General features: G+C 61.9%; 1 protein-coding gene across 1 annotated transcript; it reads left to right on the top strand.

The window, feature by feature from the left end:
* Window positions 1-15,183: 15,183 nt before the first annotated feature.
* Window positions 15,184-21,610, top strand: LOC311515685 (forkhead box protein H1-like; the record flags this gene model as incomplete). The annotated part of the gene is made up of 3 exons (XM_084618932.1): window positions 15,184-15,468; window positions 19,995-20,099; window positions 20,513-21,610. 3 exons carry the CDS (start codon window positions 15,184-15,186, stop codon window positions 21,608-21,610), a joined length of 1,488 nt encoding a protein of 495 aa, XP_084475058.1.
* Window positions 21,611-22,127: the final 517 nt, after the last annotated feature.

The following is a 22,127-nucleotide window of genomic DNA, read 5'->3' as shown; positions in this document are numbered from 1 at the left end:
GGGCCCTATCTCCACCCCCTCCGGGCCTGGCCGGGGCCCCCATTTCCCTCCCGCCTTGGGGCCTGGCCGGGGGCCCCATCTCCCTCCACCCACCTAGGGGCCTCCACAGTGTCCCCATCTCCCCCGCCTCGGAACCTGGCCAGGGCCCTATCTCCACCCCCTCCGGGCCTGGCCGGGGCCCCCATTTCCCTCCCGCCTTGGGGCCTGGCCGGGGGCCCCATCTCCCTCCACCCACCTAGGGGCCTCCACAGTGTCCCCATCTCCCCCCACCTCGGAGCCTGGCCGGGGGCCCCCATCTCCCCCCCCCGCCTTGGAGCTTGGCCGGGGGCCCCATCCCCCCCAAGCCCCATCTTGGGGCCTCCACAGTGTCCCCATCTCCCCCACCTCGGAACCTGGCCGGGGCCCTATCTCCCCCCCTCCGGGCCTGGCCGGGGCCCCCATTTCCCTCCCGCCTTGGGGCCTGGCCAGGGGCCCCATCTCCCCCCACCCACCTAGGGGCCTCCACAGTGTCCCCATCTCCCCCCACCTCGGAGCCTGGCCGGGGGCCCCCATCTCCCCCCCCCGCCTTGGAGCTTGGCCGGGGGCCCCATCCCCCCCAAGCCCCATCTTGGGGCCTCCACAGTGTCCCCATCTCCCCCACCTCGGAACCTGGCCGGGGCCCTATCTCCCCCCCTCCGGGCCTGGCCGGGGCCCCCATTTCCCTCCCGCCTTGGGGCCTGGCCAGGGGCCCCATCTCCCTCCACCCACCTAGGGGCCTCCACAGTGTCCCCATCTCCCCCCACCTCGGAGCCTGGCCGGGGGCCCCCATCTCCCCCCCCCGCCTTGGAGCTTGGCCGGGGGCCCCATCCCCCCCAAGTCCCATCTTGGGGCCTCCACAGTGTTCCCATCTCCCCCGCCTCGGAACCTGGCCGGGGCCCTATCTCCCCCCCTCCGGGCCTGGCCGGGGCTCCCATTTCCCTCCCGCCTTGGGGCCTGGCCGGGGGCCCCATCTCCCCCCACCCACCTAGGGGCCTCCACAGTGTCCCCATCTCCCCCCGCCTCGGAGCCTGGCCGGGGGGCCCATCTCCCCCTGCCTGCCTCGGAGCCTCCTCTGTATCCCCATCTCCCCCTGCCTTGGAGCCTGGTCAGGGGCCCCATCTCCCCCCGCCTCTGGGCCTGGACAGTGTCCCCATCTTCCCCCGTCTCAGGGCCTGGACAGTGTCCCCATCTCCTCCCGCCTCGGGCCCTGGCTGGGGTCCCCGTCTCCCCTCATCTCGAGGCCTGGACAGTGCCCCCATCTCCCCCTGTCTCAAGGCCTAGCTGGGGGCCCTATCCCTTCCACATTGGGGCCTGGGCAGGGGCCCCGTCTCCTTCACATCACGTCTCCAGCTGGGTTTCCTGATCCACCCAGCTCAGAGTCCTGACCCACCTGCATCAAGGGTCCCAGGCCGCCCTGCCTTCATAAAGGGCCAGCGGGGTTTTCCAGGCCATCTGGGCCAGGGCCCCTATAGCCCTCAGCTCAGGCTCCGGCTGCCATTCGAATGCCGCCTGCCTATGTAGAGTTGGTGCCATTGACGGATGTCACTACCCCCCATATTTACACTTATACCCAGGGCCCAATCCTGCTCCAAGTGACTCCAATGGGAGCCCTTCGAATGGAGAACACGGCTCACACCACAGCAGGAGGCCTGAGTGATCTCACCAACCTGGACATTCCCCTCATATAAGTGGGACTGGACCAGTCTCAGAAAAAATACTCTAGCCAGCATCTGCTTTTTAATGGGATCCACTGGATCCTAGCACGAGGCACCAGCTGAACCCGTTCCCGGCACATTCTCTCCTTTCCCTGACCCCAGGCTCTCATGGAGTTAGACCAAGAGCTTTGCTCCTTTCAGTGCAATGTTTTCTTCCCACATTTCCACAGCCTTCGTTTCAGTCTTCAGTCTGCCTGGAGGGTTGATTTTTCTCCCTTGCAAGAGTATCTCTAGCTTTTACTTTGTGTTGCATTGATGGCTCTAGGTTAATTGTTGCTACTTCGGTAAAAGAAAAAGAAATAGAAAAATCCTATTCACAAACCATGGTACATTTCCACCCCTTTGATACCTGGATAAATTCATGTAAAATGTCATTGACTTTTTTACTCTTCCCTTTCCCAGAAATGCTCCTCTCCAGAGCCCTAGTGGTGGGTGCTGGCCACATATCTTTTGCTTCAGCCAATGGCCCTTGCCTAGCCAGTTTCCCCCTGGCTTGCATGCCCTAGCAAAGAGATTCCCGCCGGTGGGGGGTGCCCAAGGGCAGGGCATGACTGTTGCTCATGCTGGATCCTGACCTATATTCTCCTACTTTCCCCCCACAGTTGGGGCTACATAATGCTGCTCCCTGCAGTGTTCATGACCTCACACAGGGAGTACGAGAGAAACCGCCACTGCAGGGGGGTAGGGAAACCAGTCCCTGGGTGAGGGATGGAAGGAAGAAGAAAGCCCAGACAGCTGGGGAGGGCTCAGACTAGCAGGCAAGGGGGAAGGGGGGCCCAAAGTGGAGGTAGTGGGGCAGGACGGCCAGCCAGAGACATGCTGTGATCACTGGTAGAAACACAGCCGAGAAGAACAACTAGGAGCCGCGCTGGAGCTGGGGAGGAGGAGAGAGCTGGATAGGGAACGGGGAAGAGGCAGGAGGGGGAGCAAACCCAGAAGCAGACAGAGGAAAGGAGACAAGAAAGGAAAGGGCAGAAAGGAAAAGCCGGGAGAGTCAGAGGATGGGGCAGCAGCTTAGCCAAGGCAGGTCAGGAAGGGCGAGGACAGCTGGTGCTGATGCATTGGACAGGTGCGACCATGGCTGTTGTGAGAGCTCCAGGGGAAGGTTCAGTCCAAACCAAAAGAGCTGCTGCCATTGACGTCCCCCCTTTACTTTCCTGCGAGTATTTCTAGGAACACGGCTTTGTAAAACCCATTAGCAAACATACTCCATAGAGCCCCTAGGACCCCCCAGCGTCTTTCAGCACAACTCCCTATGCAGTAAATGTGCCAGAGAGCAGCAGTTCTCGGTTTTGGATATTAGGTGGATGGAAGAATAACATCAATAGTTCTCTGCACTGTCTGACTCCAGCCATGGAGGGGCTTCAGATCTGAAACACACAAGTGAATAGCCAGGAGGTGTAGCAACTGTTAGTTCTCCTTAGGGTCCCATGAACTTAGTTGGGACTTGGGGAATAGCCATGTCTCCTGGATGTGTCCCCCCGAGGCAGTTTCCAGTTCTAGCTCCGAAAAGGCAGCCGCGGATAGAGCGAAAACCCAGCTTCTCCTGGAGTCTCTGCATCACAGATCCTGCCTTTTCCAACCAAGGCTTACGTCGGCTTATTTTCATCCTGACTAGTCACAGACACTCAGCTTGGAGAGCACCTCTGCGGGTAGTGAGGGCTGGCTCCAACACCCAGTGCAATCCAGGGGAGTCTGCATTGTCTGCAAATGGAGCCTGGGAGCAGGTTCTCTCTCCTGCACAGTGGTTCCATCAGCAGCTTGCCACAGTGTCCGTCCCCCCACTCCAGCCTTGAGTAACCCCACGCCCAAGGAGGGCTCTCCACACCCTCCCTGCCTGCTCTCTCCCCTGCCCTAAAGATCCTCACAGTGACATTTTGTCCTGCTTCAGTTTCAGACTTGTTCTCGATGGAGAATTACCCCCCTGAAACACGTGCACACACTCTCCTCTGTGTTACACCTGGCCAGGTAGGGCTGTTTCCACGTTGCTTCTCCCTGCTCTTTATGCACAGACTGTTTGCCAGCACCCAGTAACGCTCCCCAGCAGCTCGGGACACAGAGCACATCCTGGCTGCAAACCTAGGGAGAGCTAGAATGGAGTTGGAACGTGGCCTCATCTCTCCTTATTTATTAACACTGACAGCAATTCACGTGTTCAAAGTGTTGTACCAATGGGAATTCCACACTGAACCGCCAACGCCAGCCGCACACTGGGGCACTAGGATCAGTGCAAATTCATTGGGGAGAGCGCCTCCTACTGAGCACCCCAAGCGCTGTGCTGGGGCATTGGGGTCAGCACTGACTGCAAGGCGAGGGAGCCTCCCGCCCTAAAATCATCCACACCCTCCCCTGCAGTCCAGCACCGGGCTCAGCACCATCTCAGGAGAATAGCCATTAAGTCCTTCAGCCCCCTTGGTTTTTCTGGTGGTCTCCCATCCAGACGCTGATCCGGCCTGACTCTGCTAAGCCTTCCTGAGCCAAATTCCCCGAGGTACTGACGGCTCACAGCACCCATCACCTTTAGGCAGGGCAGCTGGCACTCACCACCCAGAATGCTTTGCAGGCGGATTCTCGGAAGGACGGGGGAACCACCAGAGCATGGGGGCATTCTGCTGACATCACAGTGGGGAGACTCCATAGCCCGCGGAGCTGGCGGCCCCCGGAGACATCCCGTAGCGCAGGATCTCCGGGCCAGCAGGCCTCCACCTTTCAGCACGCACTGTCAGAGAGATCTGGCCCAGCCCCCAGACATGGCCCAGGCTGGGCCAGCATGGGGCGCATCCCCTCATGCCTGCAGGAGAGGAGGGCACCACGGAAGAATAGACAGGTCTGGGCTCCTTCCTTCCTGTGAAGATGAAGCCGATGATTGGGAGACCGACCCGGACTATATAAATGACGCCACCAAGAGAGGCTTTTGGTCAGGGGATGGCCACGGAGCCTGCTCTGAGATCTCCATTGCCTCCATCATCTCTGGTAAGGACCGGGGAGAATGCTGGGAAAAGACCCTTGACAATAACCGCAGGGGTTCTGCCTGCCCGTGGGGATGTGTGGATGGGCTGAGAGCACTGAACACGTGGGCCCACTTCTCCGAGGCACGTTCCTTCCTGCTGCCCTTTCAGCCTCAGCCTTGCTGCTGCTTCAGCTGGGAAACAGCCTGGGGCAGGATGTGGGGCCGAGTGAGGTAGGGAAACTGACCACCAGCCAAACAGATGTGGGTGCTGCTGTGTGCCCCAAGAAGACCCATTGCCACTGTTCCCTCTAAGCTGGGCGCGTGTGCACACAGATCCTAAACCCTGCGCACACGGCAAAACACCGTGCGCACAACAATTTACACAGAAGAAATTTTTTGCGCACACGGACTGTCAAAAATTAGAGGGAACACTGCCCATTACCCCGCTCTACTCACTTTCAGCTCCAGGGCTCACCGATCTGGGTTCCAGTAACAATCTGGGAACGGTCCCTGCTGCAGTGTTTGAGTCTGTGACCCAACCCAATGGGAACCTTTGGTCCCATTTCTACTACAAATTCAACCATGTCCGTCAAAGTGTAATGCCCGAGGGGGGGGAGAGAGATGCATGATGCACACACAGAGTGTAATGTCCTGGGGGCGGGGAAGAGAGAAAGGTCACGTTGTATACACACACACACAGACACAGAGTCATGTGTGGGGAAGGGGGAGAAAGCACACACGTACTCGATGATGGCAGGACCAGGAAACAGAACCCAATTACACCAGTCGCAAATGCAAGTCCTGCTGGACAGCCCCCTGTGGGAGCAGACTGTCTGTTGTATGCCCCATCACTTGACGTGCTCTGGGTTGCGGGAGTTCAGACCAATGGTAGGAGCAGGAGGCTGGGAATTAGGAGCCCTGCCCAGCTCAAACCCTGAGCAAGCTGTGTGTCACAGCCCCAGGCAGGCCTCAGTTTCCCCTCCCAGGGAAGGCACTAGAAGAGGGCGGAGGGCAATTACCCTGCCTTGCTTGTTTTGGATTTTACTCTCCTTTCTGGGATTGTTTCAGATCTGTCGAACTCCATCCGTGGCTGTGAGCTGAACCAGCCTGGCACGGCAAAGCCAGGCACACCCCGTGTCCTATCCTACGAGACCAGGGAGCACGGGCGCCCACCCACTGCTGAGGACAGCCACCTCCGGAGCTCTCGAGAGACAATCCAACGGAGCCCGCGGCCAGGCACCGGGACTCGCCTGCTGCGGCCGTACCCCAGCGTCTACCTGCACTCCTCCGCGGGCACGGGCATCGAGAGGGCCTCCGTGTTTGAGTGCAACGCTGCTGAGAAGCTCGACACCTTCTTCTACGAGAAGCTCAAAGCTTGTGAAGAGGCCCCCGCACCGCCCTGCCCTGCCCGGGGTGACTCCAGTACCTACGCGAACGAGGAGCTCCTGGGTGATGAGCCAGGGACGGAGGCTGCCAGCAGGAGGAGGGCCCACAGCAGCACAGACAGAGAGGGGCAGCTGGCGCATCAGAGAGACGGAGCCCAGCAGGGTGGTTTGGCCCCCCAGGACCAGGGTGGAAGGCCCAGACGCAGTCACACCAGACAGAGGAACAGGAGGAGGGACAGCGGAGGCCTCCAGCGGCTGCCCAGTTCTGGAGATGCCCCCGACCCCGCAGCCTTCGATCAGAGCCTGGGGCCGTTCCAGCCAGGGGACAGGACAGCAGCAGGGCCGGGGTGGGAAGAGCCTGCCCATGGGAGGGGGTGCAGCAGACCTTGCCTGGAGGCAGGCGGGCCACCCCGGATACTGCCGCACTGCGTGATTGCTCATCTCCAGAGCTGTACGGCCTGCCAGCGGTTTAACCAGAGCCTGCAGGCCTGGCCTGGGGAGGAGGCCACCTACGAGAACAGCTGGGCCCCACGGGAAGAGGAGAGCGCCCCCAGCAGGAGGGCGAGGTCAGCAGCACCCTCGCAGAGGCAGCTCCGGCAGAGGCTCTCCGAGGTCCAGAAATGGCTGGAGCAATCCATGGCTGAGGAGCCTTCGCTTTGTCCGGGGCCAGAGACCCACAGGGCCCCAAGCCCGGTTGTCCCAGGCTGGTTCTATGCCTGTGAGAGCTACAGGAACTTGGATCAGAAAGAGGGTGGGACCTGGAGGAGGCTGGAGCGGGACGGGGACCCAGGGAGCCGCAAACAGCCTGCAGAGTGGGGCAGCAGGAGAGGGAAATGGGAAGCAGGAAACCCCCCGCGCTGCCAGGTGAGGAGGGGCCTGGAGGCTGAACAGCAAGGGAAGGGGGAGAGAGAGGCCCCTGTGCGGTGCAATAGTCCTGCTGTCAGTAGCCAGCGTGGTGGCATTGTGAGCCCAGGTCACGAGGTCAGGGCTCCCCGTCAGGCTGGTGCTAGCCCCTGGCTGAGCTGCAGGGAGGAGATCCACCAGCCTGGCAGAACGGAGGGGCTACGTGTGGGGAGCAGCCTCGAGCCGCATTGCCTAGGCCATTGAAAACCAGCCCAGACAAAGGCCTGGAGACTCCGGAGGGACCAGCCCAGCCCCAGAGGCAGGGACTAGCCGCTTCCATCAGCCTTGCCCACCTTCCCCCTCAAAGCGAATCCCCCTGGCCGTGGCCCAGGGCTTTGGCAAGCCAGGCACAGTGCCCCCCCACAGGAGAGCAGGGGATTTTCAGGGATTACGGGGAGGGGGATGGGAACTGGGACCAAACACCACTGGCCGGCTGCGTCCAGCCTGTCTGGCAGTAGACAGACGCTCAGCCAGAGGTGGAACAGGAGCCAGGCTAGCAGGCCGGGCTCGCTGGCAAGGAACAAGGGTGCACGGTCTATCAGGGAAATGTCACAAGGGCACGCAGAGAAGGCAGCCCCTGGCATCCCTTTTATTACACAGCAGAGGGCCCTTGCTCCCCCATCACTGGGAACCCACCCTTGACTGCAAGGGGTGAAAATGGAGCAAGTTGCGCAGGATTGGACCCTGTCTAACCCCCCCGCCCCCACAGGGCTCAGCTCAGGGCTTGGTCAGAACGGACGGCTTGGGGGTGGGGAGCTCGCGCTGGGAGAGGGAGCAGGCCACAGCGTTTGCCTCCATGCAAGTGTGCCCAGCCGCTCTCCGGGGGCTGCCAGCAGTGCCCTGCAGGCCACCGTTTGGGAGCCGCTGTCCCAGATGACCTGCTAGGTCTCTCCACCCCACTCCGATTTCCAGGGTTGGGGAAAGGATTAGTCACTCCTGTGGCTAAGCTGCAGCTTCCCCAGTGGGCACAACAAGAGATCTCAGGCCTCAGGGCGGATCACCAGCTGGCGTCAGGAAACCATTTCCCTCCATGGCAGCGTTGCAGTTAGATGTACCTGGCAAATGTCCAACTTGCACAGAGCATCTGGCATGGGAGACAGGGTCCCAGGATTGATGGGCTATTGGGCTGTCCTGCTATGGCAGGGGGTAGGATGGACCATGGTCTGTCCTGGTCCGGGGTGGGGTGGGGTGGTACCCAGATGAGATGGACCATGGTCTGTCCTGGTCTGGGGAAGGGGGGCCCAGGCCATCATCTGTCCTGGTCTGGGGAGCGTGGGCAGATGAGATGGACCCTGGTCTGTCCTGGTCCGAGGGGGGACGACACCCAGATGAGATGGACCATGGTCTGTCCTGGTCTGGGGAGGTGGGGTGTACCTAGATGAGGTGGACCATGGTTGTCCCAGTCCCTCCCCCAGCACCTGATGCCCTGGGGGTCGGAGCCCCGCAATGCCCGCTCACTGCACTGCGTGACCCCCTCTCTCTGCCGTAGCCTGTGGCGAGGGGCCTTGGCCATGAGGAGCTGAACGCAGCGACCGTCCCGCAGGGCACGTGCTCCTGGCTCTTCTGTGAGCACCAGAGACGCGGCCCAGGCTCCGAACCAGGCCGGCGGAGGGGAGGCCACGCCAACGAGTCTCGGCCCGGCACCTGTTCTGCCACTGAGGCTGCAGCTGCCAAGCTGCAGGCCGAGAGCCATGTCCAGAGGATAGTGGAGGCCTTTGAGAGACGATCCCGCAGGGAGGCCAAGGCAGCAGCACAGGAGAAGCTGTTCCAGGCCGCCCGGCAGAGGGAGCTGGACAGAAGAACTAGGGCAGTGGCGTCAAAGGAGCACCGAGGGGCCCGGCTCGCTCGGCAGCCTCGGAGCGGTTCCAGGCCACCCCGATCCCATTCCAGGGAGCACTGGCGAGAGGCGCCCCGGCCTGAGGCCGTGACTGAGGGGAGGCCCCAGGGCTCCCGGCGGAAGGGAGACACCATGAAGAAGAAGAGGCCAAGCTTTGTGGAGAAATGCAACAGCCATCACTAGTCCCTTGTGATCTGCCTGCAGCTCAGCTGGCAGCCCCAGGACCCACTCAGGAGAAGGGTCGGGCAGCACCTACATGCTGGGAGCCTGGTGTGCCACAGGCACGGACGGGCAAAGGCGGGCTGAGCTGGGCTACAGGGCACCAGATAAAGAGCAGGGCCCATGACAACCCAGGTACCCTCTGCCTGAGCAATCAGGGAAGGAGAAGGGGGGAACCGTGGAACAAGGGGGGCACCAGCCTGGGGGGCCAGGCAGGAGCTCAGAGCTCCTGGGGCCTGCAGAGACCCATGGCCGGGGCCGGCAGCCTGGGACGGGTCCCCCAGAGAGGGCGGGGGCTGCGGAGAACACCAGTGTCCGAGTGATGTGTCCATCAGCGGGGGAGGAGCCGGGCAGGGGGGATCGGGGCCACAGGCTGCCTGAGGAATGCCAGGGGGGCCCTGGTGGCTCCGTGCCACGTGATGCTTTCCGAGATGGTGCAGGAGCCCCCCCGGGGTGGCAGCACCCCTTGGTCCAGCCCAGCTCTCCCCACTGGGGTGAAAGGGCTGTTTCCCGGGGGCGAGGAGAGCCTGGGGCTGGCCTGAGGGCGCTGATGGCTCACTCTGCACCAAGGCCAGAGGAAAACAGGGACCAATACATCATTGCACCACTAGAGGTCGCTGTGTGTCTCCTTAGCGAGGCTGGCACCTGGGAGGGGAGCCAGGAGCACCCTGAAAGGAGCAATGCCCTGGGGTCTGTCACGCACCCCCACCCCCAGAGCACAGGGGCAGGCCGCAGCAAGGGCCCTGCAGCCACGGAAACAACAGGCACAGTCCCCCAACACCTGGCCACACCTGTGCACAGACGGCACGCACAGCTCAGCCACCCTACAGCAAGGAGCCGGGCACAACCGGCAGACAGACAGACACACAGCTCAGCCACCCTACAGCAAGGAGCCGGGCACAACCGGCAGACAGACAGACAGACAGCTCAGCCACCGTACAGCAAGGAGCTGGGCACAACCGGCAGACAGACACACACACACAGTATTGCTCACGCCTAGTGGTCAAAAATCACATAATCTCCCCCCACCCTCCCAAATGACAAGCTTGGCTTAGAGACCCTGTGATTTTCATACTAATCGAGGCTGAGTCTTCACTTGCCTCCTGGTCACTGGGCCTTTGGGGTCACAGTTTCCAGCTTTCCCCCCAAACCGGGGAACTCTGGGCCTTTGTGAAGCGAAGCTGTGCATCTCGCCCGCTCACCTGACTCCAGTAGCTGGGGCTTTAAGAAAACACCAGATGTAAGAATTGGCAAGAAACTCTCCCACGGAGCCTTCCCCACAAGACAGCCACACACCCCCCCACGACACAGCCACACCCCACCACACACACAAACACCCCCCCACACCAGAGACGAGCCCTGGCCCCGGCCCCAGCTTTGCACTCCACCTGCTTCTCTGTAGACCCAGATACTGCCCCCACCTCCACCTCCCCCATTGCTCCTTGCTGCTGTTTTTATTTCCCCCTTTTTTAAAACCTCCCTCACTTCTCCCCATCCTGCTTGGGTGGGGCCCAGGCTCGGAGCAGCAGTGGGGGCTGCGGGTCAGGATTGTGAAGAATCGGCAGAACTTGGAGGGTGGGGGGAGCCCAGGGCTGGGACAGCAGCAGGAGCTGCAGGTCGGGATTGAGGGGCAGGGCATTGTCAGAGCTGGGGGTGGGGAGCCCAGGGCATGGAGCCAGGGTCCCTGCCTTCACATCCGCAGACGGAAATCCACATCCCTCCTCCCCAGGGCGATGGGGACTGTCAGGCCTGGTGCTGGCCAAGTCAAGCGGCCACATCAACAAGCCTTTCCCAGCTCCTGCCCCATCCCCCCTGATCTCGCACAACAATGGGGCTGGGGAGGCCCCGCTGAGCTCAATCACCAGCCCAACAAAGGGAGCTCCTGCCTGGCCTGGCGGCAGGGAGATGGCCGCAGACACCTCTGGGGGGGAGCAGCCCTGGCGGGGAGGTGACAAATGCACCAATGCCAGCTCTGGGGTCAAAAGGACAAGGGGGGGAGCAGCCAGAAATGGGGAGCACAGGCCTGCACCCTGCGTGCCATGGGGGGGATGGGAACCAGCAGGCTTGGCTGGGGAGAGCCGGGGGCGGGGGCGGAATTAATGACAGCGGATTTAGGCTGGAGGCGAGATCTCCTGGGCACTGGCATGGGCACTCGCTGCCCCAGGGCTGGGCTGGGCTGGGCGCCTGGCGGACGGCTTGGAGAGTGCACTAGGGAGGACGTGGCTCATAGCGGTGCTGGGGGCACGACGGAGGCGGCAGGCAGGGCACACGGAGCAGACGGGGACGGAGAGCCTGTGCGGGGTCAGAGCTGCCGGCCAGCCAGCGAGTCCCTACGACCCACCGGGCCCAGGGGAACCGGTGCACGTCCCGGCCACAGCCCAGCGGGTGCAAACCAGCCGCCTTGGAGCTGCACCTGTCCCATCTGCTGAGGTTCCAGCCCTAGCAGCACAGGTCTGGGGGGGCTCAGGGTCGCAATGGGAAAAGCGGGTGTGTTTCCTCGCCCGGCCCTGCCCTGGCCAGCTCAGCCACTGCCATCTCCCCAACCCTCTGCTCCTGGGCTGGCCCCGGGCTCCCACACCATGAGCTCCCCCCAGGGCGGGGGCGGGGGCACACAACAACATGGCCAGCCCCTGGACAGTACCAGTCATACTGTCAGCCCCAGGGAGTCAGCTCCCACCCCAGCCAAATTCCTTAGCAGTGGGAAAGCCAGGGGGTGGGGTAGGGGATCTGGGCATGTCTCTTGACAGATATTGGGAACATGACACATGCCAGCCCATAAGGCTCCAGAGTCCCGATTTACCAGTGCTGATCTCCATCCTCCACTGGGCGGGGCACCCAAAGCACCGTATGCCCCAGGCTGGATTCATCCCAAACCCATCACTAGCCTGCCGGCTGGGGACAGATCATTCCAGGCAGGCTGCAGAGGGGAAAGGGACACCCAGGCCAGCCAGCGAGTCCATGCAGAGCCCTGAATAGAACCCAGGTGTCCTGACTCCCCAGCCTCGGTTTTAACCGTGAGAGCAGCATGTGCCTGCAAGGCCGCCAGGCGAGGGGGGTCAGTCGGTGTCACTGGCACAGTCAGGAGGTGCTCGGTGGTTACGAGCGATGGCCGTGTGCCAGTGGAGAGCTCTGCACTGCTGGTCCGCGGGGTTCCAGACTCCCTGAAACAGACAGCGCCACAACCGGGTGCGGCCCACAGCAGGACACAGCAGGTGTGAAACCCACGGACTGCAAGGGACAGCGCCCCCTACTGAGCCCCTGCCCCCCTCCCTGCACCACAGCGCCCCCTACCGACCCCCACCCGGCTCCCTACACCACAGCGCCCCCTACTGAGCCCCTGCCCCCTTCCCTGCACCACAGCACCCCCTACCGACCCCCGCCCGGCTCCCTGCACCACAGCGCCCCCTACCGACCCCTGCCCGGCTCCCTGCACCACAGCGCCCCCTACTGACCCCCACCCGGCTCCCTACACCACAGCGCCCCCTACTGAGCCCCTGCCCCCTTCCCTGCACCACAGCGCCCCCTACCGACCCCCGCCCGGCTCCCTACACCACAGCGCCCCCTACTGAGCCCCTGCCCCCTTCCCTGCACCACAGCGCCCCCTACCGACCCCCGCCCGGCTCCCTGCACCACAGCGCCCCCTACCGACCCCCGCCCGGCTCCCTACACCACAGCGCCCCCTACTGAGCCCCTGCCCCCTGCACCTCAGCGCCCCCTACCAACCCCCGCCCGGCTCCCTACACCACAGCGCCCCCTACTGAGCCCCACTCATCTCCCTACACCACAGCGCCCCTTACCGACCCCCACCCGGCTCCCTGCACCACAGCGCCTCCTACTGAGCCCCGCCCAGCTCCCTACACCACAGCACCCCGTACTGAGCCCCGCCCATCTCCCTACACCACAGCACCCCCTACTGAGCCCCTGCCCCCTGCACCTTAGCGCCCCCTACTGACCCTCGCCCATCTCCCTACACCACAGCTCACCTACTGACCCCCGCCCCGCTCCCCGCACTGCAGCGCCCCCTACCGACCCCCGCCCAGCTCCCTGCACCACAGCGCCCCCTACTGAGCCCCGCCCGGCTCCCTACACCACAGCTCCCCTACTGAGCTCCGCTCCCCGCATCACAGCACCCCCTACTGAGCCCCCACCCCACTGCCTGCACCACAGACCCCCCTAGCACCACACCAGGGCATTGGGCTCAGCACCGACTGCCAGGGGAGAGCACCCCCTCCTGAGCCCCTGCCCCACTCCCAGCACCCCCTCCTGAGCCCAACCCCTGCTCCCTGGAGTGCAGCGGCCCCAGCGCCACCCTGGGGCATTGGGGCCAGCACTGACTGCAGCCACGCTAGGAAAGTCCCTGCTGAGTGATGACACGGGACAGCACCGTCTCCCCACAGGGAAACCTAGACAAGGCAGTTTGCGATTGCCACAGGAGTTACAGGGGCAGCCTCGGGTTTGCCCTGACCAGCTAAGCTGCAGGAATGCTTGAAACTGCCTCTTCCCCTGTACAGGAGCTGAGAAGGGAGAGGCCAGCTCCAAACTAATAGGCCTTTAAGAGGGAGGCCTCCAAACCAACCCTGGCCCCCAGAACTCCTGGGTTCCTTTATGTCCTAGGAGGCATGTTCCCTTAGGCACCAGGTCAGGGAAGGAGTTGCTTAGCTGACCTCAGAGCAACCACCGAGCCACCAGTCAGCACAGCCAGGTCTCTGTGGGTACGTCCACACCACAGTGAAAAGCCCATGGCACCGAGTGTCAGAGGCCAGGGTCACTGACTCAGGCCTGTGGGGATGGGGCTGCAAATTGCAGTGTAAACGTAACCCGAGAGCCCAGTCAGGCTAGAGACCTGCAACCCATAGCAGCAGTAGGGTGGCATGTGTGAAAATTCAGGAGGGGAGGCGGGAACTGGCGCCTATCCCTGAATATCGGAAAAGTCCCTATAAAATGGGGGCAAGTGGTCATCCTTGGCAGCTGGCACAATGTGCTCCTCACATTGAGTCTAGCCTCTCCTTTTCCTGGTTATATGGCCGGGCCGGGCCCCAGGGCAGGACTCCGGGACTGTGCCCAGTCTTTGTAAACTCCAGCCAGGGGTAACCTGCTCTGTCACAGCCAAACCGGGAAAACAAGGCCCAAGAGTGGGGAGCGCCCCCTCCTGAGTCCCCAGTGCCGCTCCCTGCAGCAGGCTGGAGGTTCCTCGGAGGTCTCCCAGCCAGGCCGGAGTCGCTTGTTGGGTCGGTCCTGTGCCAGGTCTGGGGCTGTTGGCGGGCACCCCACCCCCATGGCCCACAGTCGCTCACTGTCACCCACGCGAGTCCCAGAGAGTCACAGGGCCCAGGCTTGGCAAACTCAGCTGGAAACCTGCCCTGAGCATCCACAGCTGCTGCATGGCCCGGGGCCTCACATTTCCATGTCAATCCGGGGAGTTACAGGCACCAAAATCCACTGCTGACTGCGCCCCTTGCTGGGGACCTTTGCTCGGGGCGCTGGGGGCGAAGCCCCCCCCTCTGGATTGGAGTCCCGGGCTGGGGGACTCAGCTTCCCTGAGAAGCAGGCGAGGCCCCAGCTCTCAGACCATCTGGCTAGACTGGCCCAAGCCCTCCAGGTCCAGTGTGAGGAGTGACCCTGGCCTGGACCCAGGGCAGGGGAGAACGGGCCAGATCCTGAACCCCTTGCTCAGGCCTTCCCCAGGCCAGATGCCCACGGGCTTCAGGCTCTGGGCCTGGCCAGGGGGGCCTGACAGATGTTTCAGACTCAGCTCTACCATGGGCTGCCAAAGCCCCCCTCGGGCCAGTCCCCTGCGGGCTAGTGGGGTCCAGCAGGCCGGCCCAGGAGAGGGGCTGCGAGGCCACAGGTTCTCCCCCAGCTGGGGCTGAGCCCGGGGTCTCATCTCCATCAGTCTTTGACGTCCTCCCAGGCCCCCCCGCTTAACAGAGCCCTGCTAATTGTCGGCCGGCCGGCCGGCCCTGCCCCCTGGTGCCAGCAGTCTGGCTCCCCAGTTGGGGCAGAGATGCGGATCAGCATGAGAAAGGCTTGAATCGGAGCAGGAGAGCCGCTGCCTCCCACCTGAGCCCGCCCCCTGCCCCTCCTGGCCCGGGGCTGCCCTTCACCTTCAGCCGGGCCGGCACCCGGAGCAGCAGCGGCTGGAGCAGCGCCCGGGCCATGTCCCATCCTACGGGGGAGGCAGCCCCTGGGCAGAGCGGCGCAGAGGCGGGGGGCTGCCCGAGCCCCCCGGGGGAAGCGCCCCAGCGCTGTGCCCCGGAGAGGGGAGCTCCGGGCGCTGGGGATGGAGCGGGGCCGGGCGAGGAGCCCCAGGACTCCAGCAGGAAGGGGAAGAAGAAGAAGAAGAAGAAATACAACCGCCACCCCAAGCCGCCCTACACCTACCTGGCCATGATCGCCCTGGTGATCCAGGCCTCGCCCGGCAGGAAGCTGAAGCTGTCCCAGGTAAGAGCAGGGCAGGGGCCCAGGAATCTGGGGGCCTTGATTTCCCCTGTTGTGCGCGGTCCCACAGGCTGGGCGACCGGGGAGGGGGGGCAGAGGGACTATTGGACCATCTAGTCTGACCTCCTGTACCTCCCGGGCCATGCACATCCCCCAGGTCCCCTGCTCTGGTTCCCCGCCCCTCCAGGCGCCCCTGGGAGAGCCGGGCAGCCCAGAGCCGGAGGGAGGGAGGGAGGGGGACACTGGGCTCCAGTTGGTACAGGGCCTGCCCCCCCTTGCTAGGCTTGCACGGCTCTGGGAGAGCCCCAGGACCAATGGTGGGCGAGGGGGATGCCCGGAGACCCGGGCACTGTCCCTCCCCTCCCAGGGCCTGCTCTGGGGCCGAGCTGGGCGCGTGCAGCGGCCGGGGGATCGGGGATGGGGGCAGGCGACAGACCCCCGCGGAGGGAGGGTTTGGCTCCCGCTGCTCCCAGCGGCCGGGACCCAGCGGCTGAGCCGAGCCCCATTCAGCCCCGCGCCTACTGTATATGGTGTAGATAAGCCGCGGGTCAGGGGTCGGCCAGGGAAGGAGATTAGGAACAGCAGGGGGGGGGGGATTCCTCGGGGGTCAGGTGACCTGGGAGTTTGCACAGACACGGGGGGGATTAGCACGTTGGGATGGAGAGCTCGCCCGACCCCCAGGCCAGGGTCTAAGGGGTCACACGAGGCTTTACCGCTGCCTGGGCCAGCGCCGGGCCGAGCTGCCGGGAGCCGGCGGTTGCTTAAAGCCCAGAAGCTCAGAGCACTTTACAAACACGGAGCGCAAGGCCAGACAGTGTCACTGCACTGGGGAAACTGAGGCACGGAGCCCGTCCGAGGTCCCCCAGCCAGTGGGAACAGAACCCAGGTGCCTGGTTCCGAGTGCTCTGCTCTAGCCACTAGACGCCACTCCACTCATCCTAAGGGACCCGCTCCCCTTGGGCATTTGCCCCCAGCTTGCGTTACTGGCCCCCCACTAAGCCAGGCTAACAGCTGGCACATACAGCCCCGGGCAACCTGGGAGGGGGCGGGGCCTGGACGAGTCAGCCAATCAGCTCCACCTAGATCAGCTCTGCATGGGGTGGGGGGTCAGGTACCAGATTGGACTCACATGCTCAGCTCTGCTCGGACCCCTTCACCGCCTGGTGCCCCAGCTGCCCTGCCCCATGGCACTGTGGGTGCTGCAAGGGTTAATAGTGGGGGCTGGGGGCTTTGAGATCCGGAGGGGCAAGTGCTGCGGGGGAGGGGGTACTGGGACAGCCTATGGGGTGGGGGTGGTCCCCAGCTCCTCTGGAATGGCAGGGCAGAGCCGGGGGAGACTCTACCCGGAGCGTGGCGTGGGCTCTGTGGGCTGTTTTGGGGGGCTACTGCCAGTGAGTGGCCCAGCCCTGGCCCTGGGGTACTGTTCAAGTGCTGGAAGCCAGCAGGAGGCATCAGGGAGCCCCCAACAGCCTGCCGTGCTGAGTAATCCCAGCCCCCCTGCCCAGGTTCACGGATGCTGCAGGGGCTCTGTGCTGGTGCAGCTCAGGCCCTCTGCCGGGGCCAGGAGGGGAGATGGGCATTACCGGAACCAGAGCCCAGCCCTGCTCCCATGTAACCTCTGCTCCTGGTGCCGTGGGTTCACTGGGAGCAGGTGGGTGAGCTGAGCTCACACAGAGAAGGGCGGGCATGGGGGGGAGGCCATGGGGACGGGTGTGCACCCAGAGGCAGAGCAGACCTGGGGGTGCCCCAGCACCAGCCTTTTCCACCTTGTGGGAAAGGGGAGCTCCCTCTCCCTGGCCTGTTCGGTCCTTGGCCCCTGCAGAGGCCTAGTTAGTGCTGGTTGGGGGAGGAGGGCGGGGGGGGGGGCTGCACAGCGTGTCCCCTGGCCTGCTAGGAACAGGGATGCACCCCTCCATATTTGGGTCTCACACGCCACCCAATGGCCACAGTCACGATCCAGCAAGAGCCAGACAGGACCAACACGATGGCTGTCCTCCAGGGGATTAAACCCTCCGCTCTGCACCACGCCCTGTGCCCCAGCCTTGCTTCCTGACAGGCTACAGTGCCTCCTTAAAGATGCAGCCAGCTGCAATCTGCTCCAGTCCATGACCACCAGGGGCCTGACAATTCCTTCCTGGCACCTTGTGCCATCAGTCTCATCTGCGCTGGGGGGGAATGAAGCGTCACAAGCCCGCTTTGCACAGGGGTGAAAGATGACATAAGAAAACTCTGAATTGTTTAACAACACTTTGTTAGATGCTCAAAAAAGCCATAATTAAGGAAGACCCTGTTGGTTAAAACGCTGACCTGGTTCAGAGGAAAGTGAAGGCAGCTATACAAAATTAAAAAATAATGTATAACAAATGGAAGAAAGGGGAAGTTGACAGTTATGAGTATAAATCAGAGGTTAGGAACTGTAGAAAATTGATAAGGGAAGCAAAGGAACACAAGGAGAAATCTAAGGCCGGCAGAGTTAAGAACAATAAGGAGTAGTTTTCAAAGTATATTAGGAACAAAAAGAATCCTCACAATAGTATTGGTCCAGTACTAGATGTAGAACTATTAATCATGATGCAGAAAAGGCAGAAAAGTTCATTAAATATTTGTTCTGTATTTGGGGAAAAAAACTTAGATGATGGCATCTCATCATATGATGATGATAACACTACATCCATTCCACTAGTCTCTCAGGAGGATGATAAACAGCAGCTACTAACATTCGATATTTTTAAATCAGCTGGTCTGGATAACTTACATCCAAGAGTTTTAAAAGAGCTGGCTTGACCATTAATCTTGATTTTCAATAAGTCTTGGTACAGTGGGGAGGTTCCAGAAGACTGGAAGAAACCTAATGTTGTGCCACTATTTAGAAAGGGTAAACAGCATGACCCAGGTAATTATATGCCTTTCATCTGATATCAATCCCAGGCAAAATAATGAAGCAGCTAATACGGGACTTGATTAACAAAGAATTAAAGGAGGGTGATATAATTAATACCAATCAACAAATGTTTAGGGAAAGAGATCCCGTCAAACTAATTTGATATCTTTTTCTAATGAGAGTACAAGTTTGGAAGGAAAAGGTAACAGTGTTGATATGCTATTACTTAGACTTCTGGGCATTTGATTTGGTACCACAGGATATTTTGTTCAAAACACTGGGAAGATATAACATGAACACGGCACACATTACATGGATTAAATGCTGGCAAATGGATAGATCTGAGAATGTAACTGTAAATGGGGAATCGTATTAGAGAAGATGTGTTTCTAGTGGGGTCCCACAGAGATCGGTTCTTGGCCCTGGGCTATTTAACATTTTTATCAGTGACCTGGAAGAAAACATAAAATCATCATTGACAAAGTTTTCAGATGGCACAAAAATTGGGGTAGTGGTAAGTAACGAAGAGACCAGGTCTAAATTGCTTGGTAAGCTGGGCACAAGCAAACAATATGCATTTTTATACACCTAAATGTTAACGTGTACATCTAGGGACAGAGAACGTTGGCCAGGCTTACAGGATGGAGGACTCTGGGAAGCAGGGACGCTGAAAAAGATGTGGGGGTGATGGTGAATAATCAGCTGAACGTGAGCTCCCAGTGCGACACTGTGGCCAAAAGGGCGAATGCGATCCTGGGACGTATACACGGGAATCTCCAGGAGGAGCAGAGAGGTTATGTCACCTCTGTATGTGGCCCTGGTGCGAGCGCTGCTGGGGTCCTGAGTCCAGTCCTGGGGCCACAGTTCAAGAAGGATGGTGGTAAACTGGAGAGGGGTCAGAGAGGAGATATGAGAATGATTCCAGGATTAGAAAACCTGCCTTGCAGGGATACATTCAGGGAGATCAATCTATTTAGCTTAACAAAGAGAAGATTAAGGGGAGACTTGATCCCAGTACCTACACGGGGGGCACACATTTAATAACGGGCTCTTCAATCTAGTAGAGGAAGGTCTAACACCATCCAGTGGCTGGAAGTTGAAGCTAGACACATTCACACTGCAAATAAGGCACACGATTTTGACAGTGAGGGTCATTAACCACTGGGACAATTTTCCCCAGGTCATGGTGGATTCTCCCTCACTGACGATTTTTAAATCCAGACGGGCTGTGTTTCTAACTGCTCTGCTCCGGGAACAACTTGGGGGCAGGGCTTTGGCCCGCGCTGCACAGGGTGTCAGCCTGGAGTCACGCTGGTCCCTTCTGGCCTTGGAATCGAGGACTCTGAGCCAGCGGAGGGCCGGCCGCAGCCCCCAGCAGTCAGGGAGTTGCACGCAAGGCCCCAGGAGGGAGGAGCCTCCCCAATTTGTGCCACCACAATCTGAGGTGCCCACCTGGCTCCCTGTTCACTGTGTGGCACAAGTGCTGTGTCCCACGCGGGTCCCAGTGAGGTGGCACCAAAGCCAGCAGCCCTGCAGTCCAGGTGGGGACAGCCTGAGGCACGCTGAACGCAGCAGTCTCACAGGGCCCGGCGCTGGGGTCTGCTCCGCCCGCGGCCAGGGGCTCTCACCCCCCATCTCTCGGTTTCAGATCATCCAGGAGATCGGTGCCCTCTTCCCCTTCTTCACCGAGGGCTACCAGGGCTGGAAGGACTCCATCCGCCACAACCTATCCTCCAACCGCTGCTTCTCCAAGGTGAGCGCTGGGGTGCAGTGAGGGAGCGGGGGCTGGGGAAGAGAACGGCCTCCGGGGGGCTCTGGAGGTACAATATGTTGGGGGGGGGACTGGGTCCGAGGGTAGGGGGATGGGATGGGGAGCCTGAGGGAGTAAGGATCCAGCTTTGGGGGTAGGTGATGGACTGTCAGGCTCCAGGACAGGGTTGATGGAGCTGGAGAAGGGCCAGGGGAGAGCCCAGGGCTAAGGATGAGGTGGTGGGGGGTGCTAGGCTCTGAGGGGTGAATCGGTCAGGCCTGACACACAGGGAAGCTCTGTCCCCACTTCCCGAGCTCCTGGGGTTGGGTTCGGGGCCTCCCCAGGCTCAGGATTGCTCCATGGCTCCCCCGGAGGCCGATCCCCACACTGAGCCTGTCTCGCTCTCTCCCTGGCAGCTGCTGAAGGATCCCGCGAAGCCCAAGGCCAAAGGGAATTTCTGGACGGTGGACGTGAGCCGGATCCCCCCGGACGCCCTGAAGCTGCAGAACACAGCCATCTCCCGGCAGGAGGCGGCCTCCTTCGCCAGCGACCTGGCCCCCTTCATCCTGCACGGCTGGCCCTACGGCTGCCAGGGGGCACAGCACCCACTGCAGTGTGCCAGGGCCTCCTCCACCCACGCCAGCTCTGACAACGAGGAGAGCGGCTACCAGCTCGGCGAGGCGGCGAGGCCGAGCAGCTCCTTCACCATCGACTCCCTCCTCAGTGACTTCCAGGAGGTGGGTCTGTCCGGGAAGCCCCGGGAGGACGGGGGCCACCCCCAGCCCGTACAGCCCCCTCCCAGCCAGTCAGCGGGAGACTCCCTTCCCATCAGCATGGACCTGTGGGGCCCAGTCCCCATCTTCCGTGTCTCCTCTGGGCCCCCGTCGCTGCCCTGGCGACCCCTGTGCAGTCTGGCTGCACCGCAGTCTTTCTCCTCCTCCTCCAGCAGCATCTCCACCCTCAGCTCCTTGTCGTCCGACGAGAGGGACCCCGGCAGCCGGCGGTCAAAGCAGGCGCGAGGCTCCCGTGCCCCGGCCAAGCGCCCCCGGCTACTGGCTGCCCGTGAGAGCAGCGGTTCCAGCTCGGACTCCGATGGCTCCGGAGGCTGCACCCCGGCTCCATCGCCCACGCTGGTCCCCCGGCCGTGCTGGGAGCAGCTCCCCACCTCCTACACCAAGTGCGTGGCCCCCAACGTTGTGGCTCCCCCAAGCGGCCCCCCGTTCTTTGCCTTCCCCACAATGCCGGGCCTGCCCTACTACAGCTACAGACCCCCCAGCTACGTCAGCCCGGTGTACTGGGACCTGAGGCCAGGCCCCTCGGTGGCCCCCAGGCAGCAGGGCCCACAACTTCCTGGCCTCTCCGTGGACCTGGACCACACGGTGCAGGGCATGCCCCCCAACAAGAGCGTGTATGACGTGTGGGTGAGCCATCCAGGAGACATTGTGCACCCAGCGCTGTACAGCCAGGGCCCCATGCCCGGCAGCGTGGCGCTGACCCGCTACGACTCCCTGTGACGGGCCCCAGTAGGGGAGGGCTGGGCAGCCCCGTGGCCTCTCAACAGCCCTGTCTCTTCGGGAGCCTGCGCCAGCTGCATGGATAAACTAGCCCTTGCAGGCCCAATGGTGCTCCTCAAAACCGGGGCCAGTAGGCAGAGCTGCATCTGGATCTGCAACGGTGCGGTCCCTGGAGACTACAAATCCCAGCATGCAATGCTCCATGCAGAGCCCACTGTCCCTGGGGGGCCACCCGTCCTCCCACGGAGCCAGCTGGCAGCAAGCAGGGCATCCTGATGGGCTGTTCTGCTCTGCAGGAGGAAGACACGGATGCCATTGACTCTGGTCCTCACCCAGCGGGGAACCATCTCTGCTGCCTTTACTTACCTACCTGGATGGCTGCCTTTGGGCCTCTCCGGATGGGATGGGGGGAGTTCCTGCAGGAGTCTCTCTGCTCCCCCTTCTCCTGAGTTGCCTCCCTGGCAGGACCCTCTGCTCCCTTCCACATCGCGTCTGCACATGTGTGCCCTCCCCCAAC

Source organism: Lepidochelys olivacea (genome assembly GCF_965140295.1).
Source record: "Lepidochelys olivacea isolate rLepOli2 genome assembly, chromosome: 2".
Classification (NCBI taxonomy): domain Eukaryota; kingdom Metazoa; phylum Chordata; order Testudines; family Cheloniidae; genus Lepidochelys; species Lepidochelys olivacea.
This window is presented reverse-complemented; position numbering and strand designations above follow the sequence as displayed.